At 45.2% G+C, this 21,875-nt stretch overlaps 1 protein-coding gene across 1 annotated transcript in view; it reads right to left on the bottom strand.

Annotated features, from left to right (window-relative positions):
* The window catches only part of LOC135537372 (bone morphogenetic protein receptor type-2-like), a 114,318-nt gene continuing 92,443 nt past the window's right edge, over nucleotides 1-21,875 (bottom strand). The window contains exons 7-8 of the mRNA XM_064963556.1: nucleotides 736-896; nucleotides 1-490 (exon numbers count right to left, since the gene is read on the bottom strand). Of these exons, the coding sequence (XP_064819628.1) occupies nucleotides 323-490; nucleotides 736-896 (329 nt within the window). The 3' untranslated portion in view covers nucleotides 1-322. The remainder of the gene's footprint in view (nucleotides 491-735; nucleotides 897-21,875) is intronic.

Raw genomic sequence — 21,875 nt, 5'->3', positions numbered from 1 at the left:
GAAGAGGTCAGTACACCTCATGAAGGTCTCCCAGTAGACGAGGCCCAGGGTTAGAGGTCAGGGTTATTACCTGGGAAGAGGTCAGTACACCTCATGAAGGTCTCCCAGTAGATGAGGCCCAGGGTTAGAGGTCAGTACACCTCATGAAGGTCTCCCAGTAGACGAGGCCCAGGGTTAGAGGTCAGGGTTATTACCTGGGAAGAGGTCAGTACACCTCATGAAGGTCTCCCAGTAGACGAGACCCAGGGTTAGAGGTCAGGGTTATTACCTGGGAAGAGGTCAGTACACCTCATGAAGGTCTCCCAGTAGACCAGGCCCAGGGTTAGAGGTCAGGGTTATTACCTGGGAAGAGGTCAGTACACCTCATGAAGGTCTCCCAGTAGATGAGGCCCAGGGCATACATGTCCACCTGCTTCAGAGCCGACTCGCAGTCCCTTAGGTTCACCGCCCCCTCCAGAACCTCTGGGGCCATGTAGCGGACTGTACCCACCTGGAGAGAGACAGAATTAGAGAATAGGGTTTAAAGTCTGTCCATCTTAGAGCTGTGGCAGTACTTGCATTATTAGCTATCAAAGAGGGTGTTGGCTAAGCAGACTGAGGGTGGTTTACAGATGAGACCCAGTGCCGAGGCAGTCGGCGGACTTGACCAACTCACCTCGCTGATGGCAGCGTTCTCCTCCTCTCCAGGCCTGGCCCCCTGGGGTTAGGGTTAGAGGTCAGAGGTTAGTGACTCACCTCACTGATGGCAGCGTTCTCCTCCTCTCCAGGCCTGACCAGGCGGTTCCCTGTCAGCTTCATGGACAGACCAAAGTCACTGATCACACATGTCCCATCGTTCTTTACTAGAACATTCCTGCTATTCAGGTCTCTGTGAGATACGGCTGGCTTGTAGATGTCTGGGAGAGAGAGAGGGAGGGAGGGAGGAGGGAGGGAGGGAGGGAGGGAGGGGGAGAGAGAGAGAGAGAGAGAGAGAGAGAGAGAGAGAGAGAGAGAGAGAAAGGGGAGAAAGGGGAGAGAGACAGAGAGAGAGACAGAGAGAGAGAGACAGAGAGAGAGAGAGAGAGAGAGAGGGGGATAAAGAGAGGGGAGAGAGGGGGATAAAGAGAGGGGAGAGAGGGGGAGAAAGAGAGGGGAGAGAGGGGGATAAGAGAGGGGAGTGAGGGGAGGGAGAGGGGAGAGAGAGAGGGAGAGAGGGGGAGAGGGGAGAGAGAGGGAGAGAGAGAGAGGAGGGGAGAGAGAGAGAGAGAGAGAGGGAGAGAGAGAGGGAGAGAGGGGAGAGATAGGGGAGAGAGAGAGGGGAGAGAGAGGGGAGAGAGAGGGTGAGAGAGAGGGTGAGAGAGAGGGGAGAGAGAGGGTGAGAGAGAGGGTGAGAGAGAGGGGAGAGAGAGGGGGGAGAGAGAGGGGAGAGAGAGGGGGGAGAGAGGGAAGAAAGAGGGGAGAGAGGGGGATAAAAAGAGAGGGGAGAGAGGGGAGAAAGAGAGGGGAGAGAGGGGGAGAAAGAGAGGGGAGTGAGGGGGAGAAAGAGAGGGGAGAGAGAGAGGAGAGAGAGGGGAGAGAGAGGGGAGAGAGCGAGGGGAAAGAGAGAGGGGAGAGAGAGAGAGGAGAGAGAGAGGGGAGAGAGAGGGGAGAGAGAGTGGAGAGAGAGGGGAGAGAGAGAGGAGAGAGAGGGGATAGAGAGAGGGGCGAGAGAGGAGAGAGAGGGGAGAGAGAGGAGAGAGAGGGAGAGAGAGAGAGAGAGAGAGAGAGGGAGAGAGAGGGGAGAGAGAGGGGAGAGAGAGAGGAGAGAGAGGGGATAGAGAGAGGAGCGAGAGAGAGGAGAGAGAGGGGAGAGAGAGAGGAGAGAGAGGGGAGAGAGAGAGGGGAAGAAAGAGAGGAGAGAGAAAAGAAAGGCCCATTAGTCTCTGCATGTCACCATGATCGCTTGAAGCTCATTGCTGAATAACACAGTTACTGTAGAACCTATGATCTAACTGTAACAGTTACTGTAGAACCTATGATCTAACTGTAACAGTTACTGTAGAACCTATGATCTAACTGTAACACAGTTACTGTAGAACCTATGATATAACTGTAACACAGTTACTGTAGAACCTATGATATAACTGTAACAGTTACTGTAGAACCTATGATATAACTGTAACAGTTACTGTAGAACCTATGATATAACTGTAACAGTTACTGTAGAACCTATGATCTAACTGTAACAGTTACTGTAGAACCTATGATCTAACTGTAACACAGTTACTGTAGAACCTATGATATAACTGTAACAGTTACTGTAGAACCTATGATCTAACTGTAACACAGTTACTGTAGAACCTATGATCTAACTGTAACACAGTTACTGTAGAACCTATGATCTAACTGTAACACAGTTACTGTAGAACCTATGATCTAACTGTAACACAGTTACTGTAGAACCTATGATCTAACTGTAACACAGTTACTGTAGAACCTATGATCTAACTGTAACACAGTTACTGTAGAACCTATGATCTAACTGTAACACAGTTACTGTAGAACCTATGATCTAACTGTAACACAGTTACTGTAGAACCTATGATCTAACTGTAACACAGTTACTGTAGAACCTATGATCTAACTGTAACACAGTTACTGTAGAACCTATGATATAACTGTAACCGTTACTGTAGAACCTATGATATAACTGTAACAGTTACTGTAGAACCTATGATATAACTGTAACAGTTACTGTAGAACCTATGATCTAACTGTAACACAGTTACTGTAGAACCTATGATATAACTGTAACAGTTACTGTAGAACCTATGATCTAACTGTAACACAGTTACTGTAGAACCTATGATCTAACTGTAACACAGTTACTGTAGAACCTATGATCTAACTGTAACAGTTACTGTAGAACCTATGATCTAACTGTAACACAGTTACTGTAGAACCTATGATCTAACTGTAACACAGTTACTGTAGAACCTATGATATAACTGTAACACAGTTACTGTAGAACCTATGATCTAACTGTAACACAGTTACTGTAGAACCTATGATCTAACTGTAACACAGTTACTGTAGAACACATATGTCAGAGTCAAGGCCCGCGGGCCACATCCGGCCCGCGAGAAGGTTTTTTACGGCCCCTGGGATGATCTTGATTTATTATTAGAACCGTCCCGCAGACCGCAGCAAGCCGGCAGCCCGCAGATCTTTTACACGCACCAATACTACATTTCCCACAATGCAACGGTGACGCACCGAGCAGTAGGCTGCTTCATTTCAATATTTATTGGCACAGCAGTCGTCAGCATCACAGTAAAATTAACTTTCAGATACCCATCAAAAATGGCAAAACGGAAGGTGGACACTGAGAACCGGGGTTTCAAACAAGGTGGGAGTCGGAGTATATGTTCACGGAGGTAGCTGGAAAACCTGTGTGTCTTCTGTGTGGAGAAAGTGTGGCGGTACTGAAAGAGTATAATCTGAGACGACATTATGAAACGAAACACGCGGACAAAAACAAGAATATGGACATGGAACAAAGGCTACAAAAGGCAGAGGAATTAAAACGAGGCCTCAAATCTCGACAGGCTCTGTTCAAAAAAGCCAAATCACAAGGCCAGGCTGCTGTCAAGGCCAGTTTTATTTTGGCAGAAGAGATCGCTAAATCAGCCCGGCCATTTACGGAGGGGGATTTCATCAAAAACTGCATGATTAAAGTTTGTGACGAAGTTTGCCCAGAAAAAGGCAACTCTTTTTAAATGTGAGTCTGAGCAGAAACACCATTGCCGAGAGAGTAGACCAGTTGTCCATCAATCTAAAAGAGCAGCTTGTGAAAAAGGGAAAAGATTTCATTGCATATTCCTTGGCTGTGGATGAGAGCACCGACATTTCTGACATTGCCCAGTTGTCAATTTTCATCCGCGGAGTGGACTCCAGCCTAAGCGTGACAGAGGAGTTTTTGGCTTTACGTCCTATGCATGGCACAACTACGGGGCATGATTTGTATGAAGAGGTGTCAAGATGTGTAAATGAGATGGAGCTGCCTTGGGAAAAACTCGTGGGTTTGACAACCGACGGAGCACCTGCGATGTGTGGACACAGGAGCGGACTGGTGGCGAAGATACGGGAAAAGATGCAAGAGGAAAACGCGACAGGTGAGCTGACAGCTTATCATTGTATCATACACCAGGAAGCGTTGTGCGGTAAAGCCTTGAAAATGGAGCATGTAATGAGCATCATCACGCGCACAGTTAACTTTATCAGAGCCAAAGGTTTGAATCACCGCCAGTTCAAGGCATTTCTGACGGAGTTAGAAACGGAGCATGGTGATTTGCCTTATCACACAGAGGTGCGATGGCTAAGCCAGGGAAAGGTGCTTCAAAGATGTTTCGAGCTTCGTGAGGAGATTTGTCTGTTCTTGGACAGCAAAGGGAAAGACACAACACAACTCCGAGACGAAATGTTTCTGTGTGAAATGGTTTATTGCTTTATTTATCTGATCATATTGGAATATATTTGTTAGGTTTTCAGTAGGTTCAATTAGGTTCACTAGACTATATGCGTCATTTAAAAATTTTTCAATGAACATTCGAACAGTCCGGCCCTCGGCTTGTAGCTAAATTTTTTATTTGGCCCTCCGTCCATTTGACTTTGACACCCCTGCTGTAGAACCTATGATATAACTGTAACACAGTTACTGTAGAACCTATGATATAACTGTAACACAGTTACTGTAGAACCTATGATCTAACTGTAACACAGTTACTGTAGAACCTATGATCTAACTGTAACAGTTACTGTAGAACCTATGATCTAACTGTAACACCGTTACTGTAGAACCTATGATATAACTGTAACAGTTACTGTAGAACCTATGATCTAACTGTAACACAGTTACTGTAGAACCTATGATCTAACTGTAACACAGTTACTGTAGAACCTATGATCTAACTGTAACACAGTTACTGTAGAACCTATGATCTAACTGTAACACCGTTACTGTAGAACCTATGATATAACTGTAACACAGTTACTGTAGAACCTATGATCTAACTGTAACACAGTTACTGTAGAACCTATGATCTAACTGTAACACAGTTACTGTAGAACCTATGATCTAACTGTAACACCGTTACTGTAGAACCTATGATATAACTGTAACACAGTTACTGTAGAACCTATGATCTAACTGTAACACAGTCAATACTATATTAAGGTACTATGGTTGAAGTATAATATTTCATTATATAACAGTAAATACTTCTTGAGTATGACGCTACAAGCTTGTCACACTTGAATTTGGGGAAAGCAAACGGCCCATTTTCTGTAAAGAACAGACAACGTAAAGACTGTAATCTTAGGGGGGTGGCAGGGTTGCCTAGTGGTTAGAGCATTGGACTAGTTACCGAAAGGTTGCAAGTTCGAATCCCCAAGCTGACAAGTCTGTTGTTCTGCCCCTGAACAGGCAGTTAACCCACTGTTCCCAGGCCGTCATTGAAAATAAGAATTTGTTCTTAACTGACTTGCCTAGTAAAATTAAGGTAAAAAAAAATCTGTCTTCGTTATCAAAATGCTCAACTTAATTGGCCTAAATTATTGGCACCAGTGGAGAGCATCGGTCCCCCGGTGAGTGGCTCCAGGCGCATATTCACTCTTTATCATTGTTGGCTCAGTGCCACTTGAACAGCAACATCCTCCTCCAGTTTATTATTCTACTTGTGTCTCCCCTTCTCATAGGCCATATGGACACTGCTTTTATTGGTCAGTTGGTCAGTGTGAGTACAGTAGGCTACTCTGTCATTTGTCCAAGTAAAAACAGATTCTGCTAATGTCTCCAGTCATATAAAGTGTAGTAGAATTGCATGAATTGTCATCAGAGGGCTGATATTAATGCTATAAATGCCAGTCTCTCTTGGCGAAGAGTTAAGGAGAGACTGACTGCATGACTTCTTCTTTTATTAAGAAAGAGGAATGTGTCGAAAATCTCAAAATTTGTTTGCATAGTCAATTTACACACAGCTCTGACACACACACTTCTCCCAAAAGACATACCACCAGGGGTCTTTTCACAGTCCCCAAATCCAGAACAAATTGAAGATAGCATACAGTATTATATAGGGCTCTTATTGCATGGAACTTCCTTCCATCTCATATTGCTCAAATAAACAGCAAACCTGGTTTAAAAAAACAGAAAGAAACGCCTCCCCTGTTGGACCGAGATAGTTTGTGTGTATGTATTGATATGTGGACTACGTGTGCCTTTTTAAAAAATGTATGTAGTTCTGTCCTTGAGCTGTTCTTGTCGATTAGTGTTCTGTATATTCTGTTATGCTGTATTAGGTCATTCTGTATTAGGTCATTCTGTATTAGGTCATTCTGTATTAGGTCATTCTGTATTACGTCATTCTGTATTACGTCATTCATTATTACGTCATTCTGTATAATGTCATTCTGTATTATGTCATTCTGTCATTCTGTATTATGTCATTCTGTATTAGGTCATTCTGTATTACGTCATTCTGTATTACGTCATTCTTTATTACGTCATTCTGTATTATGTCATTCTGTATTACGTCATTCTGTATTATGTCATTCTGTCATTCTGTATTTAGTCATTCTGTATTACGTCATTCTGTATTATGTCATTCTGTATTATGTCATTTTGTCATTTTGTATTATGTCATTCTGTATTATGTCATTCTGTATTATGTCATTCTGTATTACGTCATTCTGTATTATGTCATTCTGTCATTCTGTATTTAGTCATTCTGTATTATGTCATTCTGTATTCGGTCATTCTGTATTATGTCATTCTGTATTATGTCATTCTGTATTATGTCATTCTGTATTATGTCATTCTGTATTATGTCATTCTGTATTCGGTCATTCTGTATTATGTCATTCTGTATTATGTCATTATGTCATTCTGTATTATGTCATTCTGTATTATGTCATTCTGTATTATGTCATAGTGTATTATGTCATTCTGTATTATGTCATACTGTATTATGTCATTCTGTATTATGTCATTATGTCATTCTGTATTATGTCATACTGTATTATGTCATACTGTATTATGTCATTCTGTATTATGTCATACTGTATTATGTCATACTGTATTATGTCATTCTGTATTATGTCATTCTGTATTATGTCATTCTGTATATAAATACCAAACACCTCATAGAGCATCATTCATACTGTATAGACAGACAGACTGCCCCATAGAGCACCATTCATACTGTATAGACAGACTGCCCCATAGAGCACCATTCATACTGTATAGACAGACAGACTGCCCCATAGAGCACCATTCATACTGTATAGACAGACTGCCCCATAGAGCATCATCCATTCTGTATAGACATTCATACTGTATAGACAGACAGACTGCCCCATAGAGCACCATTCATACTGTAGACAGACAGACTGCCCCATAGAGCACCATTCATACTGTATAGACAGACTGCCACATAGAGCACCATTCGTACTGTATAGACAGACAGACTGCCCCATAGAGCACCTTTCATACTGTATAGACAGATATACTGCCCTATAGAGCACCATTCATAGTGTATAGACAGACAGACTGCCCCATAGAGCACCATTCATACTGTATAGACAGACAGACTGCCCCATAGAGAACCATTCATACTGAAGACAGACAGACTGCCCCATAGAGCATCATTCATACTGTATAGACAGACAGACTGCCCCATAGAGCACCATTCATACTGTATAGACAGACTGCCCCAAAGAGCATCATTCATACTGTATAGACAGACAGACTGCCCCATAGAGCACCATTCATACTGCATAGACAGACAGACTGTCCTATAGAGCATCATTCATACAGTATAGACAGACTGCCCCATAGAGCACCATTCATACTGTATAGACAGACAGACTGCCCCATAGAGCACCATTCATACTGTATAGACAGACTGCCCCATAGAGAATCATTCATACTGTGTAGACAGACTGCCCCATAGAGAATCATTCATACTGTATAGACAGACAGACTGCCCCATAGAGCACCATTCATACTGTATAGACAGACTGCCCCATAGAGCAACATTCATACTGTGTAGACAGACTGCCCCATAGATCACCATTCATACTGTATAGACAGACTGCCACATAGAGCACCATTCATACTGTATAGACAGACAGACTGCCCCATAGAGCAACATTCATACTGTATAGACAGACAGACTGCCCCATAGGGCACCATTCATACTGTATAGACAGACAGACTGCCCCATAGAGCACCATTCATACTGTATAGACAGACTGCCCCATAGAGCAACATTCATACTGTGTAGACAGACTGCCCCATAGATCACCATTCATACTGTATAGACAGACTGCCACATAGAGCACCATTCATACTGTATAGACAGACAGACTGCCCCATAGAGCAACATTCATACTGTATAGACAGACAGACTGCACCATAGGGCACCATTCATACTTTATAGACAGACAGACTGCCCCATAGAGCACCATTCATACTGTATAGACAGACAGACTGCCCCATAGAGCACCATTCATACTGTAGAGACAGACTGCCCCATAGAGCACCATTCATACTGTATAGACAGACAGACTGCCCCATAGGGCACCATTCATACTGTATAGACAGACAGACTGCCCCATAGAGCACCATTAATACTGTATAGACAGACAGACTGCCCCATAGAGCACCATTCATACTGTAGAGACAGACTGCCCCATAGAGCACCATTCATACTGTATAGACAGACAGACTGCCCCATAGAGCACCATTCATACTGTATAGACAGACAGACTGCCCCATAGAACACCATTCATACTGTATAGACAGACAGACTGCCCAATAGAGCACCAAACATGCGGTATAGACAGACTGCCCCATAGAACACCATCCATACTGTATAGACAGACAGACTGCCCCATAGAGCACCATTCATACTGTATAGACAGACTGCCCCATAGAGCACCATTCATACTGTGTAGACAGACAGACTGCCCCATAGAGCACCATTCATACTGTATAGACAGACAGACTGCCCCATAGAGCACCATCCATACTGTATAGACAGACTGCCCCATAGAGCACCATTCATACTGTATAGACAGACTGCCCCATAGAACACCATTCATACTGTATAGACAGACAGACTGCCCAATAGAGCATCATTCATACTGTATAGACAGACTGCCCCATAGAGCCCCATTCATACTGTATAGACAGACTGCCCCATAGAGCACCATTCATACTGTATAGACAGACAGACTGCCCCATAGAGCACCATTCATACTGTATAGACAGACTGCCCCATAGAGCACCATTCATACTGTATAGACAGACTGCCCCATAGAGCACCATTCATACTGTATAGACAGACAGACTGCCCCATAGAGTACCATTCATACTATATAGAAAGACTGCCCCATAGAGCACCATTCATACTGTAAAGACAGACTGCCCCATAGAGCACCATTCATACTGTATAGACAGACTGCCCCATAGAGCACCATTCATACTGTATAGACAGACTGCCACATAGAGCACCATTCATACTGTATAGACAGACTGCCACATAGAGCACCATTCATACTGTATAGACAGACTGCCCCATAGAGCACCATTCATACTGTGTAGACAGACTGCCCCATAGAGCACCATTCATACTGTGTAGACAGACTGCCCAATAGAGCCCCATTCATACTGTATAGACAGACTGCCACATAGAGCACCATTCATACTGTATAGACAGACTGCCACATAGAGCACCATTCATACTGTATAGACAGACTGACTGCCCCATAGAGCACCATTCATACTGTATAGACAGACTGACTGCCCCATAGAGCACCATTCATAATGTATAGACAGACTGCCCCATAGAGCACCATTCATACTGTATAGACAGACTGACTGCCCCATAGAGCACCATTCATACTGTATAGACAGACTGCCCCATAGAGCACCATTCATACTTTATAGACAGACTGCCCCATAGATCACCATTCATACTGTATAGACAGACTGCCCCATAGAGCACCATCCATACTGTATAGACAGACAGACTGCCCCATAGAGCACCATCCATAATATAGACAGACAGACTGCCCCATAGAGCACCATTCATACTGTATAGACTGACTGCCCCATAGAGCCCCATTCATACTGTATAGACAGACTGCCCCATAGAGCACCATTCATACTGTATAGACAGACTGCCCCATAGAGCACCATTCATACTGTATAGACTGACTGCCCCATAGAGCACCATTCATACTGTATAGACAGACTGCCCCATAGAGCACCATTCATACTGTATAGACAGACAGACTGCCCCATAGAGCACCATTCATACTGTATAGACTGACTGCCCCATAGAGCCCCATTCATACTGTATAGACTGACTGCCCCATAGAGCACCATTCATACTGTAGAGACAGACTGCCCCATAGAGCACCATTCATACTGTATAGACAGACAGACTGCCCCATAGAGCACCATTCATACTGTATAGACAGACAGACTGCCCCATAGAGCAACATTCATACTGTATAGACAGACTGCCACATAGAGCACCATTCATACTGTATAGACAGACAGACTGCCCCATAGAGCACCATTCATACTGTATAGACAGACAGACTGCCCCATAGAGCACCATTCATACTGTATAGACAGACTGCCACATAGAGCACCATTCATACTGTATAGACAGACAGACTGCCCCATAGAGCACCATTCATACTGTATAGACAGACTGCCCCATAGATCACCATTCATACTGTATAGACAGACTGCCCCATAGAGCACCATTCATACTGTATAGACAGACAGACTGCCCCATAGAGCACCATTCATACTGTATAGACAGACTGCCCCATAGAGCACCATTCATACTGTATAGACAGACTGCCCCATAGAGCACCATTCATACTGTATAGACAGACAGACTGCCCCATAGAGCACCATTCATACTGTATAGACAGACTGCCCCATAGAGCACCATTCATACTGTATAGACAGACTGCCCCATAGATCACCATTCATACTGTATAGACAGACTGCCCCATAGAGCACCATTCATACTGTATAGACAGACTGACTGCCCCATAGAGCACCATTCATACTGTATAGACAGACTGCCCCATAGAGCACCATTCATACTGTATAGACAGACTGCCCCATAGAGCAACATTCATACTGTATAGACAGACAGACTGCCCCATAGAGCACCATTCATACTGTATAGACAGACTGCCCCATAGAGCACCATTCATACTGTATAGACAGACAGACTGCCCCATAGAGCACCATTCATACTGTATAGACAGACTGCCCCATAGAGCACCATTCATACTGTATAGACAGACTGCCCCATAGAGCACCATTCATACTGCATAGACAGACTGCCCCATAGAGCACCATTCATACTGTATAGACAGACTGACTGCCCCATAGAGCACCATTCATACTGTATAGACAGACTGCCCCATAGAGCACCATTCATATTGTATAGACAGACTGCCCCATAGAGCACCATTCATACTGTATAGACAGACTGCCACATAGAGCACCATTCATACTGTATAGACAGACTGCCACATAGAGCACCATTCATACTGTATAGACAGACTGCCCCATAGAGCACCATTCATACTGTGTAGACAGACTGCCCCATAGAGCCCCATTCATACTGTATAGACAGACTGCCACATAGAGCACCATTCATACTGTATAGACAGACTGCCCCATAGAGCACCATTCATACTGTATAGACAGACTGCCCCATAGAGCACCATTCATACTGTGTAGACAGACTGCCCCATAGAGCCCCATTCATACTGTATAGACAGACTGCCACATAGAGCACCATTCATACTGTATAGACAGACTGACTGCCCCATAGAGCACCATTCATACTGTATAGACAGACTGACCCATAGAGCACCATTCATACTGTATAGACAGACTGACTGCCCCATAGAGCACCATTCATACTGTATAGACAGACTGACTGCCCCATAGAGCACCATTCATACTGTATAGACAGACAGACTGCCCCATAGAGCATCATTCATACTGTATAGACTGACTGCCCCATAGAGCACCATTCATACTGTATAGACTGACTGCCCCATAGAGCACCATTCATACTGTAGAGACAGACTGCCCCATAGAGCACCATTCATACTGTATAGACAGACTGCCCCATAGAGCACCATTCATACTGTATAGACAGACTGACTGCCCCATAGAGCACCATTCATACTGTATAGACAGACTGCCCCATAGAGCACCATTCATACTGTATAGACAGACTGCCCCATAGAGCACCATTCATACTGTATAGACAGACTGCCCCATAGATCACCATTCATACTGTATAGACAGACTGCCCCATAGAGCACCATTCATACTGTATAGACAGACTGACTGCCCCATAGAGCACCATTCATACTGTATAGACAGACTGCCCCATAGAGCACCATTCATACTGTATAGACAGACTGCCCCATAGAGCACCATTCATACTGTATAGACAGACTGACTGCCCCATAGAGCACCATTCATACTGTATAGACAGACAGACTGCCCCATAGAGCACCATTCATACTGTATAGACAGACTGCCCCATAGAGCACCATTCATACTGTATAGACAGACTGCCCCATAGATCACCATTCATACTGTATAGACAGACTGCCCCATAGAGCACCATTCATACTGTATAGACAGACTGACTGCCCCATAGAGCACCATTCATACTGTATAGACAGACTGCCCCATAGAGCACCATTCATACTGTATAGACAGACTGCCCCATAGAGCAACATTCATACTGTATAGACAGACAGACTGCCCCATAGAGCACCATTCATACTGTATAGACAGACTGCCCCATAGAGCACCATTCATACTGTATAGACAGACAGACTGCCCCATAGAGCACCATTCATACTGTATAGACAGACTGCCCCATAGAGCACCATTCATACTGTATAGACAGACAGACTGCCACATAGAGCACCATTCATACTGTATAGACAGACTGACTGCCCCATAGAGCACCATTCATACTGTATAGACAGACTGCCCCATAGAGCACCATTCATACTGCATAGACAGACTGCCCCATAGAGCACCATTCATACTGTATAGACAGACAGACTGCCCCATAGAGCACCATTCATACTGTATAGACAGACTGCCCCATAGAGCACCATTCATATTGTATAGACAGACTGCCCCATAGAGCACCATTCATACTGTATAGACAGACTGCCACATAGAGCACCATTCATACTGTATAGACAGACTGCCACATAGAGCACCATTCATACTGTATAGACAGACTGCCCCATAGAGCACCATTCATACTGTGTAGACAGACTGCCCCATAGAGCCCCATTCATACTGTATAGACAGACTGCCACATAGAGCACCATTCATACTGTATAGACAGACTGCCCCATAGAGCACCATTCATACTGTATAGACAGACTGCCCCATAGAGCACCATTCATACTGTGTAGACAGACTGCCCCATAGAGCACCATTCATACTGTATAGACTGACAGACTGCCCCATAGAGCACCATTCATACTGTATAGACAGACTGCCACATAGAGCACCATTCATACTGTATAGACAGACTGCCCCATAGAGCACCATTCATACTGTATAGACAGACAGACTGCCCCATAGAGCACCATTCATACTGTATAGACAGACTGCCCCATAGAGCACCATTCATACTGTATAGACAGACTGCCCCATAGAGCACCATTCATACTGTATAGACAGACAGACTGCCCCATAGAGCACCATTCATACTGTATAGACAGACTGCCCCATAGAGCACCATTCATACTGTATAGACAGACTGCCCCATAGATCACCATTCATACTGTATAGACAGACTGCCCCATAGAGCACCATTCATACTGTATAGACAGACTGACTGCCCCATAGAGCACCATTCATACTGTATAGACAGACTGCCCCATAGAGCACCATTCATACTGTATAGACAGACTGCCCCATAGAGCAACATTCATACTGTATAGACAGACAGACTGCCCCATAGAGCACCATTCATACTGTATAGACAGACTGCCCCATAGAGCACCATTCATACTGTATAGACAGACTGCCCCATAGAGCACCATTCATACTGCATAGACAGACTGCCCCATAGAGCACCATTCATACTGTATAGACAGACTGACTGCCCCATAGAGCACCATTCATACTGTATAGACAGACTGCCCCATAGAGCACCATTCATATTGTATAGACAGACTGCCCCATAGAGCACCATTCATACTGTATAGACAGACTGCCACATAGAGCACCATTCATACTGTATAGACAGACTGCCCCATAGAGCACCATTCATACTGTATAGACAGACTGCCCCATAGAGCACCATTCATACTGTGTAGACAGACTGCCCCATAGAGCCCCATTCATACTGTATAGACAGACTGCCACATAGAGCACCATTCATACTGTATAGACAGACTGCCCCATAGAGCACCATTCATACTGTATAGACAGACTGCCCCATAGAGCACCATTCATACTGTGTAGACAGACTGCCCCATAGAGCCCCATTCATACTGTATAGACAGACTGCCACATAGAGCACCATTCATACTGTATAGACAGACTGACTGCCCCATAGAGCACCATTCATACTGTATAGACAGACTGACCCATAGAGCACCATTCATACTGTATAGACAGACTGACTGCCCCATAGAGCACCATTCATACTGTATAGACAGACTGACTGCCCCATAGAGCACCATTCATACTGTATAGACAGACAGACTGCCCCATAGAGCATCATTCATACTGTATAGACTGACTGCCCCATAGAGCACCATTCATACTGTATAGACTGACTGCCCCATAGAGCACCATTCATACTGTAGAGACAGACTGCCCCATAGAGCACCATTCATACTGTATAGACAGACTGCCCCATAGAGCACCATTCATACTGTATAGACAGACTGACTGCCCCATAGAGCACCATTCATACTGTATAGACAGACTGCCCCATAGAGCACCATTCATACTGTATAGACAGACTGCCCCATAGAGCAACATTCATACTGTATAGACAGACTGACTGCCCCATAGAGCACCATTCATACTGTATAGACAGACTGCCCCATAGAGCACCATTCATACTGTATAGACAGACTGCCCCATAGAGCAACATTCATACTGTATAGACAGACAGACTGCCCCATAGAGCACCATTCATACTGTATAGACAGACTGCCCCATAGAGCACCATTCATACTGTATAGACAGACAGACTGCCCCATAGAGCACCATTCATACTGTATAGACAGACTGCCCCATAGAGCACCATTCATACTGTATAGACAGACAGACTGCCACATAGAGCACCATTCATACTGTATAGACAGACTGCCCCATAGAGCACCATTCATACTGTATAGACAGACTGCCCCATAGAGCACCATTCATACTGCATAGACAGACTGCCCCATAGAGCACCATTCATACTGTATAGACAGACAGACTGCCCCATAGAGCACCATTCATACTGTATAGACAGACTGCCCCATAGAGCACCATTCATATTGTATAGACAGACTGCCCCATAGAGCACCATTCATACTGTATAGACAGACTGCCCCATAGAGCACCATTCATACTGCATAGACAGACTGCCCCATAGAGCACCATTCATACTGTATAGACAGACAGACTGCCCCATAGAGCACCATTCATACTGTATAGACAGACTGCCCCATAGAGCACCATTCATACTGTATAGACAGACAGACTGCCCCATAGAGCACCATTCATACTGTATAGACAGACTGCCCCATAGAGCCCCATTCATACTGTATAGACAGACTGCCCCATAGAGCACCATTCATACTGTATGTGAGTGAACCAGCCGTCTGTCTGACAGTCTGACCCAGATGTTCACATTAGCTGCTTCAACCATAAAAGAGGTGTGTGTGTGTGTGTGTGTGTGTGTGTGTGTGAAGGTGTGTGTGTGTGTGTGTGTGTGTGTGTGTGTGTGTGTGTGTGTGTGTGTGTGTGTGTGTGTGTGTGTGTGTGTGTGTGTGTGTGTGTGTGTGTGTGTGTGTGTGTGTGACATGCTTCCTTCCGTCTGGCTGTTGAGTTGGCACCCTGTCTCCTGCCTCCACATGGCTGAGCTCAAAACACACAGCCAACCCAGACCACAACCTAGTTGAGAACTAGACCAGGTACAGCCAGAGATAAGGGGCCAACCCAGACCACAACCTAGTTGAGAACTAGACCAGGTACAGCCAGAGATAAGGGGTCAACCCAGACCACAACCTAGTTGAGAACTAGACCAGGTACAGCCAGAGATAAGGGGCCAACCCAGACCACAACCTAGTTGAGAACTAGACCAGGTACAGCCAGAGATAAGGGGTCAACCCAGACCACAACCTAGTAGGGAATAGGACAATATGTAGGGAATAGGACACTATGGAGGGAATAGGACACTATGGAGGGAATAGGACACTATGTAGGGAATAGGACACTATGTAGGGAATAGGACACTATGTAGGGAATAGGACACTATGGAGGGAATAGGACACTATGGAGGGAATAGGACACTATGGAGGGAATAGGACACTATGTAGGGAATAGGACACTATGTAGGGAATAGGACACTATGTAGGGAATAGGACACTATGGAGGGAATAGGACACTATGTAGGGAATAGGACACTATGTAGGGAATAGGACACTATGTAGGGAATAGGGCACTATGTAGGGAATAGGGCACTATGTAGGGAATAGGACACTATGTAGGGAATAGGACACTATGTAGGGAATAGGACACTATGGAGGGAATAGGACACTATGTAGGGAATAGGACACTATGTAGGGAATAGGACACTATGTAGGGAATAGGACACTATGTAGGGAATAGGACACTATGGAGGGAATAGGACACTATGTAGGGAATAGGACACTATGTAGGGAATAGGACACTATGTAGGGAATAGGACACTATGTAGGGAATAGGACACTATGGAGGGAATAGGACACTATGAATGGGAATAGGACACTATGTAGGGAATAGGACACTATGTAGGGAATAGGACACTATGTAGGGAATAGGACACTATGGAGGGAATAGGACACTATGTAGGGAATAGGACACTATGTAGGGAATAGGACACTATGTAGGGAATAGGACACTATGTAGGGAATAGGACACTATGTAGGGAATAGGACACTATGTAGGGAATAGGACACTATGGAGGGAATAGGACACTATGTAGGGAATAGGACACTATGTAGGGAATAGGACACTATGTAGGGAATAGGACACTATGGAGGGAATAGGACACTATGTAGGGAATAGGACACTATGTAGGGAATAGGACACTATGTAGGGAATAGGACACTATGTAGGGAATAGGACACTATGGAGGGAATAGGACACTATGTATGGAATAGGACACTATGTAGGGAATAGGACACTATGTAGGGAATAGGATGCCATTTGGGACGGAGGCTGTCAGAAACCTTTATTGGACATTAAAATTATACTTATCTCTTTGTTTTAAACATTTAAGAAGCAAAAGCAAACATGTGATGTATTTATAACATATATATGTAACGGATAAAGTCGTACTGGATTTGTCACATTTGTTACATGTTCTGTAACCTGACTGTCTAGGAGTCCTAGTTACATGGTCTGTAACCTGACTGTCTAGGGGTCCTAGCTACATGGTCTGTAACCTGACTGTCTAGGGGTCCTAGCTACATGGTCTGTAACCTGACTGTCTAGGGTCCTAGCTACATGGTCTGTAACCTGACTGTCTAGGGGTCCTAGTTACATGGTCTGTAACCTGACTCATTATGTCTAGGGGTCCTAGTTACATGGTCTGTAACCTGACTGTCTAGGGGTCCTAACTACATGGTCTGTAACCTGACTGTCTAGGGGTCCTAGCTACATGGTCTGTAACCTGACTGTCTAGGGGTCCTAGCTACATGGTCTGTAACCTGACTGTCTAGAGGTCCTAGCTACATGGTCTGAAACCTGACTGTGTAGGGTCCTAGCTACATGGTCTGTAACCTGACTCATTATGTCTAGAGGTCCTAGTTACATGGTCTGTAACCTGACTGTCTAGGGGTCCTAGTTACATGGTCTGTAACCTGACTCATTATGTCTAGGGGTCCTAGTTACATGGTCTGTAACCTGACTGTCTAGGGGTCCTAGTTACATGGTCTGTAACCTGACTGTCTAGAGGTCCTAGCTACATGGTCTGTAACCTGACTGTCTAGGGGTCCTAGTTACATGGTCTGTAACCTGACTGTCTAGAGGTCCTAGTTACATGGTCTGTAACCTGACTCATTATGTCTAGGGGTCCTAGCTACATGGTCTGTAACCTGACTGTCTAGGGGTCCTAGTTACATGGTCTGTAACCTGACTGTCTAGGGGTCCTAGTTACATGGTCTGTAACCTGACTGTCTAGAGGTCCTAGTTACATGGTCTGTAACCTGACTCATTATGTCTAGGGGTCCTAGCTACATGGTCTGTAACCTGACTGTCTAGGGGTCCTAGTTACATGGTCTGTAACCTGACTGTCTAGGGGTCCTAGCTACATGGTCTGTAACCTGACTGTCTAGAGGTCCTAGTTACATGGTCTGTAACCTGACTGTCTAGGGGTCGTAGCTACATGGTCTGTAACCTGACTCATCATGTCTAGGGGTCCTAGCTACATGGTCTGTAACCTGACTGTCTAGAGGTCCTAGCTACATGGTCTGTAACCTGACTGTCTAGGGGTCCTAGTTACATGGTCTGTAACCTGACTGTCTAGGGGTCCTAGCTACATGGTCTGTAACCTGACTGTCTAGGGGTCCTAGCTACATGGTCTGTAACCGGACTGTCTAGGGGTCCTAGCTACATGGTCTGTAACCGGACTCATTATGTCTAGGGGTCCTAGCTACATGGTCTGTAACCTGACTGTCTAGGGGTCCTAGTTACATGGTCTGTAACCTGACTGTCTAGAGGTCCTAGTTACATGGTCTGTAACCTGACTGTCTAGGGGTCCTAGCTACATGGTCTGTAACCGGACTCATTATGTCTAGGGGTCCTAGCTACATGGTCTGTAACCTGACTGTCTAGGGGTCCTAGTTACATGGTCTGGAACCTCGCTCATTATGTCTAGGGGTCCTAGCTACATGGTCTGTAACCTGACTGCCTAGGGGTCCTAGCTACATGGTCTGTAACCTGACTGTCTAGAGGTCCTAGTTACATGGTCTGTAACCTGACTGTCTAGAGGTCCTAGCTACATGGTCTGTAACCTGACTGTCTAGGGGTCCTAGTTACATAGTCTGTAACCTCGCTCATTATGTCTAGGGGTCCTAGCTACATGGTCTGTAACCTGACTGTCTAGAGGTCCTAGCTACATGGTCTGTAACCTGACTGTCTAGGGGTCCTAGCTACATGGTCTGTAACCTGACTCATTATGTCAAGCAGTCCTAGCTACATGGTCTGTAACCTGACTGTCTAGAGGTCCTAGCTACATGGTCTGTAACCTGACTGTCTAGGGGTCCTAGTTACATGGTCTGTAACCTGACTGTCTAGGTGTCCTAGTTACATGGTCTGTAACCTGACTGTCTAGAGGTCCTAGCTACATGGTCTGTAACCTGACTGTCTAGGGGTCCTAGCTACATGGTCTGTAACCTGACTGTCTAGGGGTCCTAGCTACATGGTCTGTAACCTGACTGTCTAGGGGTCCTAGTTACATGGTCTGTAACCTGACTGTCTAGAGGTCCTAGCTACATGGTCTGTAACCTGACTGTCTAGAGGTCCTAGTTACATGGTCTGTAACCTGACTGTCTAGGGGTCCTAGTTACATGGTCTGTAACCTGACTGTCTAGGGGTCCTAGCTACATGGTCTGTAACCTGACTCATTATGTCTAGGGGTTCTAGCTACATGGTCTGTAACCTGACTGTCTAGAGGTCCTAGCTACATGGTCTGTAACCTGACTGTCTAGAGGTCCTAGTTACATGGTCTGTAACCTGACTGTCTAGGGGTCCTAGCTACATGGTCTGTAACCTGACTGTCTAGGGGTCCTAGCTACATGGTCTGTAACCTGACTGTCTAGAGGTCTTAGCTACATGGTCTGTAACCTGACTGTCTAGAGGTCCTAGCTACATGGTCTGTAACCAACTCATTATGTCTAGGGGTCCTAGTTACATGGTCTGTAACATGACTGTCTAGGGGTCCTAGTTACATGGTCTGTAACCTGACTGTCTAGGGGTCCTAGTTACATGGTCTGTAACCTGACTGTCTAGAGGTCCTAGCTACATGGTCTGTAACCTGACTGTCTAGGGGTCCTAGTTACATGGTCTGTAACCTGACTCATTATGTCTAGGGGTCCTAGTTACATGGTCTGTAACCTGACTGTCTAGGGGTCCTAGTTACATGGTCTGTAACCTGACTGTCTAGGGGTCCTAGTTACATGGTCTGTAACCTGACTCATTATGTCTAGGGGTCCTAGCTACATGGTCTGTAACCTGACTGTCTAGGGGTCCTAGTTACATGGTCTGTAACCTGACTGTCTAGGGGTCCTAGTTACATGGTCTGTAACCTGACTCATTATGTCTAGGGGTCCTAGTTACATGGTCTGTAACCTGACTGTCTAGGGGTCCTAGTTACATGGTCTGTAACCTGACTCATTATGTCTAGGGGTCCTAGCTACATGGTCTGTAACCTGACTGTCTAGGGGTCCTAGTTACATGGTCTGTAACCTGACTCATTATGTCTAGGGGTCCTAGTTACATGGTCTGTAACCTGACTGTCTAGGGGTCCTAGTTACATGGTCTGTAACCTGACTCATTATGTCTAGGGGTCCTAGTTATATGGTCTGTAACCTGACTGTCTAGAGGTCCTAGCTACATGGTCTGTAACCTGACTCTCTAGGGGTCCTAGCTACATGGTCTGTAACCTGACTCATTATGTCTAGGGGTCCTAGCTACATGGTCTGTAACCTGACTGTCTAGAGGTCCTAGCTACATGGTCTGTAACCTGACTCATTATGTCTAGAGGTCCTAGCTACATGGTCTGTAACCTGACTGTCTAGAGGTCCTAGTTACATGGTCTGTAACCTGACTGTCTAGAGGTCCTAGTTACATGGTCTGTAACCTGACTGTCTAGAGGTCCTAGTTACATGGTCTGTAACCAACTCATTATGTCTAGGGGTCCTACTTACATGGTCTGTAACCTGACTGTCTAGGGGTCCTAGTTACATGGTCTGTAACCTGACTCATTATGTCTAGGGGTCCTAGCTACATGGTCTGTAACCTGACTCATTATGTCTAGGGGTCCTAGTTACATGGTCTGTAACCTGACTGTCTAGAGGTCCTAGTTACATGGTCTGTAACCTGACTGTCTAGGGGTCCTAGCTACATGGTCTGTAACCTGACTGTCTAGGGGTCCTAGCTACATGGTCTGTAACCTGACTGTCTAGGGGTCCTAGTTACATGGTCTGTAACCTGACTGTCTAGTGGTCCTAGTTACATGGTCTGTAACCTGACTGTCTAGGGGTCCTAGCTACATGGTCTGTAACCTGACTGTCTAGGGGTCCTAGCTACATGGTCTGTAACCTGACTCATTATGTCTAGGGGTCCTAGTTACATGGTCTGTAACCTGACTGTCTAGGGGTCCTAGCTACATGGTCTGTTACCTGACTGTCTAGGGGTCCTAGCTACATGGTCTGGAACCTGACTCATTATGTCTAGAGGTCCTAGTTACATGGTCTGTAACCTGACTGTCTAGTGGTCCTAGTTACATGTTCTGTAACCTGACTGTCTAGGGGTCCTAGTTACATGTTCTGTA

This window comes from Oncorhynchus masou, unplaced genomic scaffold, assembly GCF_036934945.1.
Source record: "Oncorhynchus masou masou isolate Uvic2021 unplaced genomic scaffold, UVic_Omas_1.1 unplaced_scaffold_758, whole genome shotgun sequence".
Lineage (NCBI taxonomy): Eukaryota > Metazoa > Chordata > Actinopteri > Salmoniformes > Salmonidae > Oncorhynchus > Oncorhynchus masou.
The sequence above is the reverse complement of the archived record's forward strand: the minus strand, read 5'-3'. Positions and strand labels throughout refer to the sequence as shown.